Raw genomic sequence first — 20,257 nt, forward strand, 5'->3', positions numbered from 1 at the left:
TAAATACATGTTAAAAACAATAAAAATAGATATAGGACTGACAATTCAGAACAAACTTCCTTTTGATTTGGTTTTGGACTATCTGTTGTTRCATGTAGTGAATCTGTTATTCAATGCGTTTCTATTGGCTAATAGCAGTAATGTGAAATTCAATGTTTCGTCCAATAATTTGTTTATACAGTATATGTTTGTGATGCCTTCAGGGGTCTTAAATTCAAAATCAAATTGCTAAATAATCCTTTGTATATCAGAACTCAGAAAAAGACCCAAATGCAGACAGTTCGAATCACAGAAGTTTATTTACAAAACAGGGGGCAGACAAACAACAGGTCAAGGGCAGGAAGAATAGACAGAGGTTTAATCCTTGACACATGAAAAGTGGGATGTATACGGAGGGTGCAGGGCAACAGAAGACGAACAGCAGAGGGGCTAAGAATCTTAGAGATGGGGAAAGMGTCGATAAAACAGGGGGAAAGTTTGCAGGACTCCACCCGGAGGGGCAGATCCCGGGTGGACAGCCATACCCTCTGCCCGAGACGATACCGGGGAGCCGGGGTCCGGTGGCGGTACGCCTGTCGTCGATACCCGGAGGTGGTCTTGAGAAGAGCAGACCGGGCTCTCTTTCGGGTACGGCGACAGCGGCGGACGAACATCTGGGCCGAGGGTAAGCTGACCTCTTCCTCTTTCTCATGGAAGAGTGGGGGCTGATAACCGATCGGACACTCGAAAGGTGAGAGACCAGTGGCTGAGCAGGGGAGGGTGTTGCAGGCGTATTCCACCCACACGAGTTGCTGGCTCCAGGTGGTGGGGTTGGCGGAGACGATGCAGCAAAGAGTTGTCTCCAGGTCGTGATTGGCTTGCTCCGACTGGCCGTTAGATTGGGGGTGAAACCCGGAGGACAGGCTTGCCGACGACCCAATGAGTGTGCAGAACGCCTTCCAGAACAGGGACGAGAACTGAGGACCATGGATGGAGACACCTGCGTGTCTTTTGACACTATATAAACGAGTAATCCCGCAGTGTTTATGATTATACCCTGGTGAAGACAGCTTGGCTGTCGAAACGTTGGATATTACATTTTTGCATCTGAGCTCCTAGAGTGTGCGGCTCTTCTTTATTTTCAAGGAGACCATGTCCAACAGAAGTCCATGGATCCGGAAGACATGCTGCACCATGAGCTGGGCCGTCTCCTTGGCTGAGGGTAGCTTGGGGAGGGTAATGAAATGGGCGCCTTTGGAAAACCTGTCCAGCTCCGTAAGGATAGTGGTGTTGCCATCAGACGGAGCGAGACCAGTGATGAAGTCCAGAGATATATGTGACCAGGGCTGGTGAGGGACAGGAAGTTGTTGAAGGAGGCCAGCAGGAGCTTGTAGAGGAATCTTATTCTGAGCACAGACAGTGCAGGCAGCAACGAACGCGGAGACGTCAGGGACCATGGTGGGCCACCAAAAGTGTTGTCAAACAAAGGCCTGGGTCCGACTGGAGCCAGGGTGACAGGCAATTCCAGGACCGGGGAGCGGGCAACGTCTGGGGCAAACATCTGGCTAGCTGGGTCTGGCTAGGAACACTGTGCCTCACAGACCTTGTTATCTATTCCCCAGATGTCCAAGGGTGAAGCAGCGGGGCTGTAGTGGTGGGAAAGCGCATCTGGCTTACGTTCTTGGACCCCGGGCGGTAGGAGATGGTAAAGTTGAACCGAGTGAAAAGCAGGGCCCATCGAGCTTTCCTGGAGTTGAGACGGTGCAGAGATATTCCAGGTTCTTGTGATCCGTCCACACAATGAATGGATGTTCCTCCCACTCTAACCAGTGCCTCCAGTTCTCCAACACCATCTTCACCGTGAGTAGTTCTCGATTTCCCACATCATAATTCTTCTCTGTGACGTTAAGACGATGGGAGAAGAAGGCGCAGAACACTGGGACAGGACAGTCCCGACTCCGAATTCCGAAGCGTCGACCTTTACCATGAACTGACGGGACAAGTCCGGATTAATTAATATGGGAGCTGTGGTGAAGGGGTGTTTAAGGTCCAGGAACGCCTGGTCAGCAGCTGGAGACAACGTGAATGGAACCTTGGGAGAGGTGAGGGCTGAAATGGGGGAAGCCAGGGTGCTGTAACCCCAGATAAAATGGTGATAGAAATGGTAAAATCCCAAGAAGCGCTGCAGCTGCACTTTGGACGTGGTTTGAGGCCAATCCACCACCGCTCTCACCTTTCCGGGATCCATCTGCACATTACCAGCAGCGATGATGTATCCAAGGAAGGAGATGGTGGAGCGATGGAATTCGCATTTTTCTGCTTTCACAAAAAGCTGGTTCTCCAGGAGAAGCTGGAGGACTTGTCGGACATGGAGAACGTGTTATTGAGCTGAGAGGGAAAAGACGAGGATGTCGTTGAGGTAGATGAACATGAACCGGTTCAACATGTCGCGGAGAACATTGTTAACCAGTGCCTGGAACACAGCAGGAGCGATGGTCAGACTGAATGGCACCACCAGGTATTCGTAGTGACCGCTAGCCATGTTGAAGGCTGCATTCCACTCGTCATCTTCCAGTATCTGCACCAGATGGTAGGCATTCCGCAGGTCCAACTTAGAGAAAATGGTGGCACCCTGAGRGGCTCGAAAGTCGAGGCTATGAGTGGTAGCAGGTAGCGGTTCTTAACCGTGATGTCACTGAGGCCCCGGTATGCTGGCGGGGAAAAGCAGAAAGACAACCTGCAGCCAGGGAGTCCTCAATGTACGTTTCCATAGCCTTGGTCTCTATACCCAACAGTGAATACAGCTGTCCCCGGGGTGGTGTAGTGCCCAGGAGAAGGTCTATCAGGCAGTCATAGGGTCGATGCGGAGGAAGCGAAGTGGCCCGGGTCTTACTGAAAACCTCCTAGAGGTCCTGGTACTCCGCCGGAAAGGCGGAGCGGTCCGGGGCTTATTCCGAGCCCATAAGAAGATGTCCCGGAGCAGGCTGCGCCGACTTCAGGCATTGAGCGTGGCAAAATGGGTTCCAGCCCATGATAGCACCAGCGGTCCAGTCGATGAGGGGATTGTGACGCTGGAGCCAAGAAAACCTCAATACCACGGGTACCTGAGGAGACCTGATGAGCATGAACTGCATAGTCTCACTGGTTCCCTGACACTCGCAGGTTGATAGGAGTGGTATTATGGGTGACTGCCTATAGAGCGCTCATCCAGCGCTCTAACGTCCATGGGAATGGAGAGGGGCTGAGTGGGGTTGCCCAGCTCTGACACCAGGTGTCCATGACATTCTAATTGGCCCCAGAGTCAATGAGTACCCGGAGAGATTTATACTGGTCGCCCCACCGCAGGATTGCATGAGGATGGGTACGAGTAAGGGGAGTATGAAAATTCTCCCTATGGCCTACCAGAGTACTCGTACCTACTGATGTCTTTTAATGGACAGGTAGACATGTAATGACCGGTAGTGCCGCAATACAGACAACTCTTGATGTTAGCTCTGCCGAGGTGCATCGGCTCCGGAAGAGGCGAGTCGGCAGACCTCGGAGACTCTCAGGCGAACTCGGATAACCTCGGATTCTCTGAAACGTAGACGCCGGGGACTTCCGGTTTTCCTCAGAGGCGAGGTGGTATCCTTGGGCGAGCGAGTGGGACAGGAATTAGATCTCTACCTCCTATGTTCCCGTAGCCGCCCATCGATCCGGATGGTCTGGGCGATGAGTGAGTCAGGCTGCGAGCTCGTCTTTAACCTCCTCCGATAATCCGTGGAGGAACGTGTCGAACAGGGATTCTGGGTTCCAGGCACTCTCGGCAGCCAACATACGAAAATCAACAGCATAGTCTGCCACACTGCGGGAGTCTTGACAAAGCTGGAGTAACTTCCGGGCAGCCTCTCTCCCGGACAACGGGAGAGTCCTCCAGACTGAAGCATATGGCATATTGTTGTTCCCACACCGCCGTAGCCCAAGCAAGGGCCCTCCCAGGCATCAGCATTATGAGATATGGGGCTGCAGCTCGAAGATGAGGGAACACAGAGAGAGATACACCCAACAGGTTCCTGACTCTCCAGCAAAGCATTTCAGGGGAGTTAAGCGGAGTTCTCGGGAAGCCGGGGTTACTGAGAGGTTACTGCTGACAGAGGGGTTACTGAGGGGCTGGGAGGTTACTGTCGTGTCTGGCCACCTAACAAACATTCCACGGAAGTCTGCTGGGGCAGTCATGGCAAGTTCGTACTATCAGAACTCAGGATAAGACCCAGATGCAGACAGTTTATTTTCAAAACAGTAGGCAGGCAAATGACAGGTCAAGGGCAGGCAGAGGTCACTAATCCAGGGCAGTGTCAAAAGGTACAGAACGGCAGGCAGGCTCAGGGTCAGGGCAGGCAGAATGGTCAAAACCGGAAGAACTAGAAAACAGGGACTAAAGCGAGCAGTCGGAAAACACCCTGGTAGGCTTGACGAGACAAGACGAACTGGCAACAGACAAACAGAAAACAGAGGTATAAATACACAGGGGATGATGGGGAAAATGTGCAACACCTGGAGGGGGTGGGTGACAAGCACAAGACAGGTGAAACAGATCAGGGTGTAACATGGTATTTCTATTCCATATGTTAGCTTAGAACCCCCACAGTCATTTTTGCTCATCTTAATAAAAGATTTCACTAATTTCATATTGTATACAGTATGACCACATTGTATAGGTATTTATCATGGTAGGAGACATGAGGTCAATAAACACTTTTGTCCATTCGCAGGTTAATTGAAGGGAAATAGGATGGAACAGAGCTTGGTCACAGAATTTTGTGTTGGGAAAAATGAGATCGAGAAAATGTAACACACCACCTACAAAACCTAATGTAACCAGCAGAGGAATCCACCATCTTCAGACAAGAACAGCCCTTCTATATCACTTCCTGTAATACCTGTCTGCATCCCAAATGGGACTCTATTCCCTTTATAATGCACTACTTTTTACCAGAGGCCTTTGGTCAAAAAATGGTGCACTATATAAAGAGCATAGGGTGCCATTTGGGATGTGACCCTCTTCTGTCTATGTCTTTTACCAGACGTCTCTCCTCTTAACTCTGTGTTCAATCATGCCTCCTCGCTTCCCAGTCATAGCTTGTTCAGCCGGCACAGCCATGCAACAGTGACATATAGCTACGATTATCCAGGATACAGTTCAATTATGATAAACCCCCCTCACACCTCTTAGGCCCTGATTAAAGGCGTAGTCCACGGGTTGATAAAGAGATCCCATCTGCCTCCCATCACCTAACAGCCATTGCTGTTAGATTATAAACCACTCTGCCATAGAGTTCTGCCTCATGCTTTTCACATCACCGCCACACACGTGGACACACACACACGCTCGCGCACACACACATACTGGAGCAGAGGAGCGTGTGGTGTAGCTTACAGCTGATCCAGATGGATTTGGTTGGGAGTCTTTATCATTCACACATGAGTAGCGAGTCATCCCACCTACCCATCTTCGACCTGTTTTTATTAATATATATTTTTTATTAATATCATGTCTGTGTTTATACTCTACACTCGCATGCGTGTGCACGCACACACCACACATGCATACACACGCACACACACCTTCTAGATCTCAGAAGCAAAGTCACTCTCATAGTAGCAGGTTTGATAAATGGATGAGCGGTGATGAAAAGAAGATATCAAAAGAGCATGAAAGGAGAGAGAGGAAAGGAGAGCATTAATCCAACATGAGCCTAGCGCTCCACTGAATACAGGGGGATGGAAAGAGAGAGAGAGAGAGAGAGAGAGAGAGAGAGAGAGAGAGAGAGAGAGAGAGAGAGAGAGAGAGAGAGAGAGAGAGAGAGAGAGAGAGAGAGAGAGAGAGAGAAAATAAGAAAGATCGCTTCTCGTCTGTGTTCCGTCAAGGGAGAAATTACACATTTACGGAGGTTTTTTCAAGCGGCGAAGGGTTCCATAGATCAAAACCAGTGGATTTACGAGCCAATTTTCAACATGAAATATAGACACCAGGAATCCATTTACCCATGTTTACCCGCCTCTCACCACCTCCCACGCTCAGGGATGAAGTTTCCCCTAGGTACAGATCAAGGATCACAACCCCCACCCCCTCCCTAACCGTAACCATTAGTGGAGAAGATGCAAAACTGACCCCAGATCAGCATCTCGGGGCAATGTACACCTCCTTCCACTGAAAACAGCTTGTGAGTCCCTCAGATATGCTCTCGCCTGTCCAACTCCAGCAGATTCCTCCAAATTAAAAGCATATGGCATGATTACAAACACACGCACGCACAGTTAGAAATAAACCATTCAGATGGTATTTACAGTGCCTTCAGAAAGTATTCATACCCGTTGACTTATTCCACATTTTTATGTGTTACAGCCTCAATTCAAAATCTTGCCATAGATTTTCAAGCCGATTTAAGTCAAAACTGTAACTAGGCCAATCAGGAACATTCAGTATCGTCTTGGTAAACAACTCCTTGTGTTTCAGGTTATTATCCTGCTGAAAGGTGAATTTGTCTCCCAGTGTCTGTTGGAAAGTAGATTGAACCAGGTTTTCCTCTAGGATTTTGCCTGGACTTGGCTCTTTTCCGTTTATTTTGATCCTAAAAAGACTCCCTAGTCCTTGCCAATGACAAGCATARCCATAACATGATGCAGCCACCACCATGCTTGAAAATATGAAGWGTGGTACTCAGTGATGGGTTGTGTTGGATTTGCCCCAAACATAACGCTTTGTATTCAGGACATAAAGTTCCTTTCTTTGCCACATTTTTTTGCAGTTTTACTTTGTATTTGTATTTATCAAGGATCCCCATTAGTTCCTGCCAAGGCAGCAACTACTCTTCCTGGGGTCCAAACAAATGATGGACAAAAAAACGAAAATTCAATAAAACAGTACATATAACATTATTACACCACTACATATCTAAAATACAACATTTATAATAGCACCATACATACACATGTGTAGAGTGCATGCTCTGGCGTGTGTGTGTGTGTGTGTGTGTCTGTGTTTGGGTCTCCTCACAGTCCGCATTGTTCCATAAGGTGTTGTTTAAAAAAAATCTGATTCGACTGCTTGCATGAGTTACTTGATGTGCAATAGAATTCCCTGTAGTCATGGCCCTGTGTAGTACTGTACTTTTTCCAGTCTGTTCTGGACTTGGGGACWGTGAAGAGACCCCTAGTGGCATGTCTTGTGGGGTATGCATGGGTGTCTGAGCTGTGTGCTAGTCGTTTGAACAGACAGCTCTGTGCTTTCAACATGTCAATACCTCACACAAAGACAAGTAGTGATGCAGTCAATCTCTCCACCACTGTGASCCAGGACAGATTAACATGCATCTTGTTGTTTTCTCCGTGAACATTTAAGCCCAGCCGTGCTACTCTATTCTGGGCAAACTGTAATTTGCCTATGTCCCTCTTTGTGGCACTTGATCATATAACTGGGCAGTAGTCCAGGTGTGACAAAACTAGGGCCTGTAGGACTTGTTTTGTTGATGGCAATGTCAAGAAAGCAGAGCAACGCTTTATTACGGAGAGAACTCTCCTCATCTTAGCTACCGTTGCATCAATGTTTTGACCATGACAGTTTACAATCCAGGGTTACACCAAACAGMTTAGTATCCTCCAACTGCRCAATTTCCACATGATTAATTACAAGATTTAGTTGAGATATAGGGTTAAGTGAATGATTTGTCCCAAATSRAATGCTTTTAGTTTTGGAAATATTTAGGACTAGTTTATTACTTMCCACCAAATCTAAAACMGACWGCAGCTCTTAAGTGTTGCAGTGATTTCACTTGCTGTGGAGGGCTGACGTGTATAGTGTTGAGTCATCAGCATACATAGACACACAGGCTTTATTCAGTGGCAGTGGCAGGTCATTAGTAAAATAATTTTAAAAATTAAGTAAGAGGCCTAGACAGTTGCCCTGGGGAATGCCTGACTCTACCTGGATTATGTTGGAGAGGCTTCCATTAAAAAACACCATCTGTGTTCTGTTAGATAACTTTCGATCCACGCTATAGCAGGGGATGTAAAGCCATAAAACGTACGTTTTTGCAGCAGCCGATTATGATCGATAACGTCAAAAGCTGCAGTGAAGTCTAACAAAACAGCTCCAACTATCTTGTCAATTTATTTCAGCCAATCATAAGTGCCCTACGTGTAGAATGCACTTTCCTATAAGCGTGCTGAAAGTTGATTCTTTGTTTACTGGGAAATAGCATGGTATCTGGTCAAACACAATTTTTTCAAAAAGTTTACAAAGGGTTGGTAGCAGGATGATTGGTCGGCTGTTAGAACCAGTAAAGGGTGCTTTGCTATTCCTGGATAGCGGAATGACTTTTGCTTACCTCCAGGCCTGAGGGCACACACTTTCCTGTAGGCTTAGATTGAATAGACGGCAAATAGGAGTGACAATACAGTTCGCTATCATCCTCAGTCATTTTCCATCCAAGTTGTCAGACTCAGCTTGTCATTGTTGATAGACAACACTTTAAAAAAAAACTCTTTTACACTCACTTTACAGCATTCAAAATTACGTTTGTCTTTCATAATATTTTAAGTTATTCATGGATGTGTAGGTTCAGAATTTGTTGTTCGCATGTCATGCCTAAACTTGCTAATCTTGCCAATGAAAAAAATGTGTTTAGTAGTTGGCAATATCAGTGGGTTTTGTAATGAACGAACCATCTGATTCAATGAATGATGGAGCTGAGTTCACCCTTTTATCCAAAATTTCATTTAAGGTGCTCCAAAGCTTTTTACTATCATTCTTTGTGTAATTTGTTTCATAATACAATTTCTTATTTTAGTCACATGATTTCTCAATTTACAGTACATTTGCCGATCAGCTGTTGTAACGATGTGCGCTGAGAGTCGGGAAGCAAATTCAGGGAGTGAGTGTTTTAATAAACACAACATAATCCAAAATAAGAAGCACGGACAGACATGACACAGGAACAGAAACAATAACGCTTGGAGAAGGAACCAAAGGGAGTGACATCTATAGGGAAGGTAATCAGAGAAGGGATGAGTCCAGGTGAGTCTAGTGACGTGTAGGTGCACGTAACGATGGTGACAGGTGTGCGCCATAACGAGCAGCCTGGTGACCTAGAGGGAGCACAAATGACAGTACCCCCTCCGACGCGAGGCTCTAGCCGCAGGACGCTGACCAAAATGACGATCAGGAGTGTACCAGTCACCTCTGCTGAGGCGTGGGAAACCTGTCAGTCCGGCTGAGACGCGGAAGCACGGTGACCTAGAGAGAGAGCATACGTGACGGTACCCCCTCCCCGGCGCGTTCGGCTCCAGCCGCAGGACGCCAACCAAAGGGATGTCCTGGGGATCAGGAGCGGACCGGTCACCCCTGCTGATGCACGGCAACCTGACAGACCGGCTGAGGCAGAGGAGCCTGGCGAACCAGCTGAGGCATGAGAGCCTGATGAACCGGTGGAAGCAGGGGAGCCTAGTGATCCGGCGAAGGCATGAAAGCCCGACGAGTCGGCTGAGGCAAGGGAGCCTGGCGATCTGTCTGAGGCATGAGAGTCTGTAGCGGCTCCCGGACCCGATGTCATTCCCACCGAAGAAAAAAAACAACTCAGCCAGTCAGGATGCTTCCCTTAGGTGAGGAGGTGAGGCGTTATTCTGTAAAAATGTGCGGGGAGAGTTGGGAAGCAAGTTCAGGGAGTGAGTTGTTTTAATAAATAAACTCAACATAATACAAACTAAGAACCACAAACAACACACAGACATGACACAGAAACAATAACACCTGGGGAAGAAACCAAAGGGAGTGACATATAGGGAAGGTAATCAGGGAAGTGATGGAGTCCAGGTGAGTCTGATGACTTGCAGGTGCGCGTAACGATGGTGACAGGTGTGCGCCATAACGAGCAGCCTGGTGACCTAGAGGCCAGAGAGGGAGCACAGGTGACAGCTGTGCAGCCAGACTAATTTGCCATTCCTTATGCCTGGTCCCTCTCAACCATACAAGTTTTTAATACCATTTTTTAATTCCTTATCAATCCATGGGGATTTAACAGTTTTTAAAGTACTTTTCTTAAGGAGTGCATGCTTATTAGTAACTGGAATAAACAATTTTATAAATGCGGAGAGGAAGGCTTTAGTGCCTTTTGCAAACAGGATGCATGTTTTGGTACATTTTTATTCTGTACAGGCTTCCTTCTTTTCAATCTGTCATTAATGTTAGTCTTGTGGAGTAACTACAATGTTGTTGATCCATCCTCAGTTTTCTCCTATCACGGCCATTAAACTCTGTAACTGTTTTAAAGTCACCATTGGCCTCATGGTGAAATCCCTGAGCGGTTTCCTTCCTCTCCGGCAACTGAGTTAGGAAGGATGCCTGTATTTTTACCCATCTACCAATAGTTGCCCTTCTTTGTCAGGCATTGGAAAACCTCCCTGGTCTTTGTGGTTGAATCTGTGTTTGAAATTCACTGCTCGACTAAGGGACCATACAGATAATTGTATGTGTGGGGTACAGAGATAAGGTAGTCATTCAAAAATCATGTTAAACACTATTATTGCACACATGGAACGTATGTGACTTGTTAAGCACATTTTTATTCCTGAACTTATTTAGGCTTGCCATTACAAAGGGGTTGAATACTTATTGACTCAAGACATTTCAACTTTTCAATTTTAATTCATTTGCAAACATTTCTAAAAACGAAATTCCACTTTTGATATTATGGGGTATTGTGTGTAGGCCAGTGACAAAACAAATCTCAATTGAATCCATTTAAAATTCAGGCTGTAACACAACAAAATGTGGAAAAAGTCAAGGGGTGTGAACACCTTCTGAAGGCACCGTAAATCCCATCTGAATGAACCAAAACCCCATCTCAAATCAGTCATTTAAATAACACACTCTAGATGAATGAGGGGAAAAAAGCGCCAATTGACACTGAAACAAACTCACTTTTTCACAAGCTCAAAGATAACCACACGCTGTATAAAAGCGAATAAGATATAGAATCATTAACGTAAATCCATTTATTTCAGCGCAATCAAGTGCATTTTAGAAGCTCATTTATTTCATGCGTCTGGATGCTTGGATGGACATATCATCCTCATATATCCCATCCTGCGGATCAACACATCTATATTCCTTTCGGGGAAGTAATATGACATATCAGTTATTCAATATTTTGTCCTACTATACCTGGTAGAGATTCATTGCTATAAGTGGCCCTTATGCCAGTGTAATGGAGGAATTATCTATTGGCCTAATTGTTAAGATGGTGGTTTCTCACGCAGTCGACCAGGGTTCACATCCCACCTGTGACACCATCAGTTCATGACGTTTTAGACTAGTCAAATGCACAGACACAGCAACCCTACAATGCTACACTTCTCTGGTTGTCATGGCAGGATTTTCAAGGTYAATAAAAACACAAGAATGACTGTATTCATGCTAATGAAAATATGAACTGTATATAAAAAAGATAAGATACTGCAATCCTCAAGAGCCATCCTTTTTTTGTGTGAGCCTATGTGTGAATATGTTCCGGGGTTGGGGTCAATTCCTTTTAAATTCAGAAAGTAAACTGAACTTCCAACTGCAATTTCTATTTTCCTCAAAGCCTTTACTGATGTGTGCATATGAATGAGTGAATATCAACAGATAAGCTCCCGCCTCTTTCCTACTGAGGAAGCGTTTGGGCGAGCTGAGGTCTCCAAATCACCAGTTGTCGTCTTTCTGGAGCCAGATTCCCTCCATCAGCACATTGCCGTGCTCCCCGGAGAATTGCCAGTTGGCTTTGTAGCGCTGGTCCCCTGTGCCCTCCCCGAGGTCCCAAAGCTCTATAGACAGTCTCTCCTCGGGCATGTCCAAGAAGTCCATTAGGTCAGAGGTCATGCCCATTAACTGGAGGTCAAAGGTCCTCGGTGTGACAGTGGCGGCTAAGTACTGGGCCAGGGAGGGGCTGAGACGGTTGGCTCGTGGAGTCGGCTGAGGCTGGCCTCGCCCAGTGCTGCCCCACAGGCCTGTCAGGTTCTTCGTAACCTCCAGACGACGAGGTTCTTCAGCTCTATAGGATACACACACAGCCTCACATAACACCTTGTTCCTGGCCTGGTTCCATACTGTACTGGTATGTGTTGTAGCCAACTCTTCTATCATTGTACAGTATGGAACCTACCTTGTTTCTAGACTTCAAGGGAAATCAGAGCTATTGAATTCTATTGGGTCATTAAATTAACAAAATCATACAAATTCCATAATACAGTATTAGCTGTAAAGATATTTACCCAGTGTCTGTATTGTTCCGGGCGTCTCCTGTGGACTGACCAGGCTTGAGCTGGGCCAGATCTCCAGAGATGTCCTTCTTGGCTGCTCTCGTGCACCCCCTGCTGCCATACACCTTATCGGCTGGCCTCTTCCTCTGTCGCTGCTGCTTCTGTCGTAGTGGGCTGGGGTCCTTGGGGACCCTGATGCTGGGGACCAGTTTAGGCCTCTTGAGCTGGCTCACCTTCTTCTGTTCCGCAATAAAATCGTTCAGCCTCCTCTTCTTCCAAGAAAGGTACGAGAATACCTGACTGGCTTTGGCACCGGCCTCCACATGCTGCACAGCACCCTGGGACAGCTGGGTCAACTTGGGGCATGACAGTTTAGGCCTCTTGAGCTGGCTCACTTCCTGATTGACAGTAGGACTATCCTTCAACCAAGGAATGTAAAGATTTCTTGCCTTCAACAGCTCCACTGTCAAGGGGCAGGAAAGGTCATGGCTGGCATTGGCACTGGCCTCCACGTGGTGTACAGCACTCTGGGGCAACACAGGACTCCACACAGCCTTCTGAGATGAGCCTGGAAAACCAACCCTTCTCAGGATCATCCTGATTGCTGAGGGATTTGTGGGGTGGACACACAGGTTGGACTCCCAAACCTGAAAAGTGTGTTATGAGTTAACAATTGGAATTTCTAAATACATGGACATCATGATTTGAAAGGCTCTGGGAATTTGTTCTACACTAGTAAGGATGTCTTTCATAGGCCTACAGGCCAAACCTGTCGAATTGTTTATAAAAAAATATTTATTAGGGTTACCTCAAAACAGTAAACCTGTCAACAACTGAAAAACGAGCAAGTACATTTGCCTACTCACTTTGCCCATTTTTGAATTCCTTTGTTGAGAAGTTTGGATAAATCTTAGTTTGCGCTGAATGGAAGTCTGCGATGAAAGATCTTGTTTGAAATGTCATCCAAGTGATAGCCTATCGAATTTATTTGTTGGAGTTTATCAACCTACAGATTCTGGAATGAAACGTCATAAAGGAGCGCATGGAATAGTGGCGTTGCCTCCATTTCAATGCGCAACCTTATTAACGTTATCGTTCTCAGCTTTTGCAACGGAGTTTTCTAATATGTCTAGCTATGCAGTTATCCCTGTGTGATATCATTCAAATCTTCCCCAAATATATATATATTTTAAACTATCGATAATTCTCATTTAAAGAAACGTGCATACTTTACCAGCCAACCCCTTTTACGTGACYTTTGCATACAAATTCATGCCTAAATGAGCTCAATAGCATCATTGACATGCAATTAGCAATATGATGAGAAATCTAATGCTGTTCCAGTGGCCAGCGTAAACAAAAAATTAACATGGCCTAATTAACATATTAATGAACTCATTTGTAATTTAACTGGAATGGCAGGCAAGGCCAACATGTCATGATCTTACAGCTTTACATCACATTTATTTTCAACATTAATTGTTTCGGAATAAGTCTTACATCACTGCTGCAGAGCATAATTTAAATGTAGACCGATTAGTACTTAGGGATGCTCCCTGGCAAAGCGACGGGTCTATGAGCACAACACGTTGAGAATAGCTTCTTTTTTTTGTCGTTGCTGGAAAGACATTGAAAAGCAGCTTTTCAACTCCTCTCGGTAAACACTCTATTCTGCGCTGTTTTCTCAATCTCGTTCCACCCCATGCCGGATCTTCCGGTGTTAGCTTCAAGCTCGTGCCTTTAGATGTTTTATGTGCTGATTACAGACCGATTATACTACATTCTAGCATGACTTCAATACGAGAACTATGCTACAAATGAGATATTAGAACACACAAGACCATTTGAAAAAAAAATCGGTTTATTGATTTGGTCAATCTTGTAGGTTGCTTTCAACTCTTTTCTGATTCAGTGAGGACAGCTTAGCTTGATCAAACTCTCCCACAAGCCAAGATAAGCAAAAACCTTTTGACTTATCTGAAATGGCACTTACCGTGGCTGTTGCTTTTAATGCAATGACAGGGGGTGCCTCCACTAAGAGGGAACACAAAACGACATAACCCAGGAAACAAAACAGCACGATGAAACTGTGGTCAGAGAATGCCTTTATGTATGGGCCTGGTTTCCCAAAAGCATATTAAGGCTAAATTAAATTGTTAGAATTTAGCCTTAAGATGCTTTTGGAAAACCAGGCCCTGCTGGCCCAATCTCAAACAGACAGTAGGCTCATCTCTCCACCATGGCTCTATTAGCTCGGTCTGGCTATTTACAGTTTATCTGGCCTCATCTCAGCCAGCACAAAGGAGGGAGAGGAGGAGTAATGAAAAGGAATGCCAGTCGTTGTATTTGTCATGATATTGCTGTAAAGGGGAGAGTGGATGTTGGGCCTGGGGTGGCGGTGGGTGGGGGGGTTATTGTACAGGAGCATCAGTCACATTTAGGGGGTGGGGGGCAGGGGGCTTGGTTATTTGTTATTTGTCGGGGGGTGATGTGATGGATGACAAACCCTCCCCCTTCCTCCAGCCCTCAGCTCTACAGGCCGCTCCACTGAGGCCAGGGTGGGATGTGACCTCATCCTCTCTCCTTTCCTCCTCAGTCACATAAAACCCCAGGGCTCATTTTCCACGTCAAAGCTTCTTCACCTACTTGATGGACGAGGAACTGGAGGTGGACTCTCTGCGTTTATGCTGGAATGACAAAGAATGCACCAAACACTGTCAGCCATTGGTCCAGAACATATCTGCATAATTTCACATGCAACTATGACAGTGCCCATTGGAACACTGCCTAAATGTATTCTCTTTGACAAGTTCTATTCAGCCAACTCCTGTTAGACAGCCGGGCTGTATTCATTAGGGTACACTATATCAAAACGTATAGCGACGGACAACGAAAACAGGCATTCCTTATAGGACAAGCTCCGGTAGTCCCTCGTTTATATCAGTTGTATTCCATATGGTGCCTAATGAAAACAACCAAAGTTTGTGTGTGTGGGGTGGGTTAAAAGACTTGAGTTGGGGGTGAGTGGGGCTCCCACCACATCGATGATCTGCTCCTTGGCCTCCCCATTGATGTCATCGGGGCCGTGCACCTACAGACCACCCAGTCCTCCTCCCCRTGGGGGCCTGACAGGGCCCGCCCCTCCTCCAGCCTTCAGCAGCAGGGCCTTGTAGAAGTGGCGGAGCATCTGTTGTTCGTACTCACAGTTACCATGAGCCTGCTTCAGCTCCTAGACCAGCACCGTGCCAATGAGCAGCTCGTTGAACATCTGGACTATCTCCTCTGTGGGCGTGGGGTTCAGGTCTACACAGAGAGAACAGAGTAGGGAAAGATGGAGTTAGAAACAGGAAGTATTCCGCGTATCACTTTGAGGCCCTGATTTAGGTTGTGTGAAACCGCAATGCATTGTCAGTAACCAAATTGTTTGCCTTGTTTTACGATTCCTACATGGATATGCAAACTCAAAAGGCGTTGTAACGCCACTACCTGGTAAGAGTGCGTTGGTATTTTTGGGATGGTCTCTCTTACAGGTTTAGCCAATTTTTTTGTCAATACTTTCTGAGGTCTGTTTTCTCTATTCAGATTGGTGTGGTAGATGTTATTTCTATAGCTTGTGTGAGATAGTGCCTTGGTTTGCTTTCCGTATCATTTAGTCCTAGGATATGGTGGTGGTAGGTGGTATGGCTAACTGTGCACTCACCCACTTCCCGCTCCGTCACAAACTTCTCAATGGCCTTGATCTTCTTCTGGCCTACCGAGCTCGGCAGTTTCATCTGTAACACACACGCACAATAAGTCGGGGGTGTCAGGAATATGGGGATAAACGTCCTCACCTCTGGCGGTTTATTCGTATGAAATGCACTTCAGCGGGGCCGATCAAAATGTATTTATCCGGCCGAGTCTATCTGACAGATTATCCGAGGAGATCTCCACTCCTTTAGCCCTAATGCATTTTGCATAGAGAGTAACGGCTCCCCATCAGTCTTTCAGATGAATAAGCTCCCTCTGCTGCTACGTCTTACAGATATTAGTGCGCCACTAACGGCATAAATCATGGTTTTTGCTAATGAGAGCTAGGACTGTGTCCCACCTCCCAAATGGCACCCTGTTCCCTATAAAGTGCACCACTTTTGACCAGAATCCCATGGGCCCTGGTCAAAAGTAGTGCACTACATAGGAAATAGGGTACCATTTGGGACTTAAGAGCCAGGTCTAACATGCTCCAGCCACTCTCAGCATACATCACAAGCTATGAGACCACGCACGCTAGACCGGTGACTTAAAGTCAAATAAATGGATCTTTTGGACCCTTATAAAATGGAACGTTGGTGGAGAGTTTTCCAAAACCATCGAGTGCTTTATATTGGCCTTTTGTAAAGTTGAGGTCCTAGGATGATATTTTGGAGGGGAACAAGCTAAGCAAAACCCATATGCAGTTCCTATATACAAATCATATGCAACTGATCGTTTCATTGAATGGCCATGCTTACCCTCTGACTCCAGCTGATTTGAAGTCAGGGAATTTGATGCCTGCCATTTCAGGAACAGCCTGTTGTGGACAGACGGAGACAGTAGAGAGGTGAGCAAGACAGATTTAGCAACTTTTCTTTAAAAAGCAGGGTGGCATCAGGGTCCTTTTAAATGCAAAACACACTTGAAATCGTAACCACACACAACAACAAATAGGAGTTGAGAATTGCACATGGCCTATTGGAGGGCAAGGTGGAGCCCTTCACCACATTTCTCACAACTATCAGATACTCTCAGATCTCTACAAAAGCATGGGGGGGGGGGGGTGATGGTTGATTTACCGGTTTCTCGGTCTCTCGTTTCAGTGGGAGCTTCTTCTTGCTGGCCTTGCGCTATGCACGTATCATCTCTGTGCTGGTGTCGGCGGCCGTGATGAGCTTCTGCAGGACCTGGGCCTTCTTCTCACGCTCCTTTTTCCTGCTCTCAATCTTCCGCAGCTCCTGCATCAGATACTCCTCTTCTTCCACCTGCAGGGCAAAATGGGGAAGTGCAACGTGAGTGCTGGGTCATGTTCATCAGGACAAAAAATTAACAATGAACTGAAACAGGGAGGTACTATCTGAACTTGTCCACTAAGAAAGCTTATTTTGGTTTTCCGTTGCAAAAAAGTTTTGCCCTAATGAATACGACCCTGGACTATAACACAGTATAAAATGTTGGATCCAAACTGGGGAATCAAGACAGGAAGCTCAAAAAGGCACATCCATGAGAACAGGAGGTGAAATAAGCTGCACCTTCAAAACACTAACAGGGGAATTGTCTTAATAATAATACATTTATTTTGAATAGTGCTTTTCATACAGAACCWAAAAAAAAAAAWTTAAAAAAAAAAATCTGCCAGCCAGATGGCAGTTCATGGAATATGGTCCTCCACAGCTGGATGATGATGCAGTTCATTAAAGGAGTAGATTAAGTGGAGGTGGTGTCGATGGTCCAGCCAGGGAGTGAAAACATATGTCAGACTTGAGCATTTCCTTAGGCACCCCTGTCTCTGAAGTTCTATCAATCAAATGTATTTATAAAGCCCTTTTTAGCTGATGTCACAAAGTGCTGTATAGAAACCCAGCCTAAAACCCCAAACAGCAAGCAATGCAGCTGTAGAAGCACGGTGGCTAGGAAAAATTCCCTAGAAAGGCCAGAACCTAGGAAGAAACCTAGAGAGGAACCAGGCTCTGAGGCGTGGCCAGTCCTCTTCTGGCTGTGCCGGGTGGAGATTATAACAGAACATGGCCAAGATGTTCAAACGTTCATAGATGACCAACAGGGTCAGATACTAATAATCAGTGGTTGTAGAGGGTGCAACAGGTCAGCACCTCAGGAGTAAATGTCAGTTGGCTTTTCATAGACGATTATTCAGAGTTAGAGACAGCAGGTGCGGTAGAGAGAGAGTCCAAAACAGCAGGTCCAGTTCACAGCTACTCCTCTGTACGTATGCTTAGGTGCGTGCTGCTAACCTGATCAAGCGTGCGGTTGAATGGTCTATCCAACTGCTGTTTCCTGCGACTCTCGTGACACGCAACAAATATGTAAATCTTGGGCTCTGTCCATGTTGCAGCCCGGACCTTGCTCAGCGTGCACAAATGTAGTAGTAACGTTCCTTCAGGTAATCCATTGAACGTTTCTGAAAGCACAAATTCCTGGAATGTTTACGGGATGTCTATTATAATGGAAAGACATTGTATTTCATGAAGTTTCACATTCCAAAATGTGCTTTTAAAAATGCCAATATTCAAATTGAAATGTTTTTAAATGTTTAAATCCTTCCTGACTGCAATGTGATTTGTGGATTCAAAATAAGTATTTAAAGTGTGTGTGTAGGAGCGGTTGTGGACGACGATGAAACGCAGGTCAAAGCACTTGCACAGGTCAAACAGTTGGTCCGTCTCTGCTTTGGTACAGCCGTCGTCATGGAGATACATCTGATACTCCTGCTCCGGGGACACTGGCACCTGCACTGCCTAGAGATGGGGAGGGGGGGGGAGAGAGAGAAACGGGGGGAAAGCGGGAGAGAGACAGAGACACAGGGGGAGAGGAAAAGAGAGAGACGGGGGAGACAGGTGTGTGCCTTTCCAAATCATGTCCAATCAATTGAATTTACCACAGTTGGACTCCAATCAAGTTATAGAAACATCTCAAGGATGATCAATGGAAACAGAATGCACCTGACCTTAATGTTGAGTCTCATAGCAAAGGGTCTGTTTTTTGCAAACATTTCTAAAAACCTGTTTTAGCTTTGTCATAATGGGGTATTGTGTGTAGATTGATGAGGAAAATGTTTTATTTAATCAATTTTATAATAAGGCTAAACTGTAACAAAATGTGGGAAAAGTCAAGGGTTCTGGATACTTTCCGAATATACTGTATGTTACATTTCATATGGTATGTAATTAAWTTGTGAATGTCCATCATCCATTTCGTATGATATGATATGTTCTGTAGAGCCACAGTGCGTTCTCCTTTTGTTCTTTTGACACACATCCCACTGGGCACACACTGGTTGAAACAACATTGTTTCATTGAAATTACGTTGAACCAACGTGGAATAGATGTTGAATTGACATCTGTGCCCAGTGGGATGAAATCAACATCATACTACTCCTGGCCACTCTGACTCCACTTCTCCCAATGGGTCCTTCACCATCTTTGTGACCGCAAACAAGTTTCCCCAAAAACATTATTGCTCATGAATCACACTCCAACAGGGAATGAGGCATTATCACACCGAGGATTATCTTGATTTACAACTTTAGCCCTTTTAGCTCCATTATTAGGTGTTACAGTATTACACACATTGTCTCCATCTGCACTCGTGCCAACAGAATCAAACAGTCCTTCTGCCATTGCTCCGACCTAATTAGCGTTGTCAGGGCGGAGGTAAGACCATCTCATCCTTATATACAGTATCAATGAACAAGCTTCCATTGTTTCGTCTCTGGGGGCACCAGTTAAGCCAGTTGAGGTCTCTCCATGTGTGGGGGGTGGGACAAAAGAGCTATCGAAGGCAAGATAAGCGGGACTGAGGGCTCTACAGTGAAATAAAACAATAAGAACTAGCCGAGACAGCAGTAGACGAGGCATGTTGACAATGTTAAGACTACACAAGAGTTAAGTAACCATCGGTCTTATGTAACCATACCAAACACATCATACTAATTTGTGTGTCAGTTACATTTACTATGTTACGTCTAGTCTATGAGACCAGAATGTCCTGGAACATTGTTAACATTGTGGGAGGCAACCAGTGATGTACCAAATATTATAACTAACCCCTTTCATCTGTGTATATACATTATTGTAGGCAATGACGTACGCCTAGGGAGACTGTGACAATAACATCCTTTTTGGTCTGTAGGTGCCCAACGTAACAGGTGGTGGTGGGTTGGACACAGTCACTCACATAGATATAGAGGTCTATAGAGCCTGTCTGCATTCCTGATTTCTACAACCGTTAGCTAATCTGTGTAATATTGGC

General features: G+C 45.8%; 1 protein-coding gene and 1 pseudogene across 2 annotated transcripts; both read right to left on the reverse strand.

Annotated features, from left to right (window-relative positions):
- Positions 1-10,568: 10,568 nt before the first annotated feature.
- Positions 10,569-13,957, reverse strand: LOC111976104 (uncharacterized). Of its 2 annotated transcripts, none has more exons than XM_024004849.2 (3): positions 13,756-13,957; positions 12,268-12,902; positions 10,569-12,047 (listed from the first exon to the last, which is right to left on the reverse strand). In XM_024004849.2, the coding sequence occupies exons 1-3, from the start codon at positions 13,771-13,773 to the stop codon at positions 11,699-11,701; spliced, it is 1,002 nt and encodes a 333-aa protein (XP_023860617.1). In that variant the 5' UTR covers positions 13,774-13,957; the 3' UTR covers positions 10,569-11,698. The 2 variants fall into 2 exon arrangements, with proteins under 2 accessions (XP_023860617.1, XP_023860618.1); XM_024004850.2 differs by lacking the exon at positions 13,756-13,957 and adding an exon at positions 13,122-13,486 and having other exon boundaries at positions 10,570-12,047.
- Positions 13,958-14,897: 940 nt separating this feature from the next.
- LOC111975907 (DNA methyltransferase 1-associated protein 1-like) lies at positions 14,898-19,426 on the reverse strand (annotated as a pseudogene).
- Positions 19,427-20,257: the final 831 nt, after the last annotated feature.

The sequence above is a fragment of the Salvelinus sp. IW2-2015 genome, linkage group LG16 (assembly GCF_002910315.2).
Source record: "Salvelinus sp. IW2-2015 linkage group LG16, ASM291031v2, whole genome shotgun sequence".
NCBI lineage: Eukaryota > Metazoa > Chordata > Actinopteri > Salmoniformes > Salmonidae > Salvelinus > Salvelinus sp. IW2-2015.

What these genes read in the sequence shown, in the direction of transcription:
- LOC111976104 (XM_024004849.2), bottom strand. An exon ending in CGGAACAATACAGACACTGG is followed by an intron (nt 12,048 to 12,267) that starts GTAAATATCTTT and finishes TGTATCCTATAG; the next exon opens with AGCTGAAGAACCTCGTCGTC.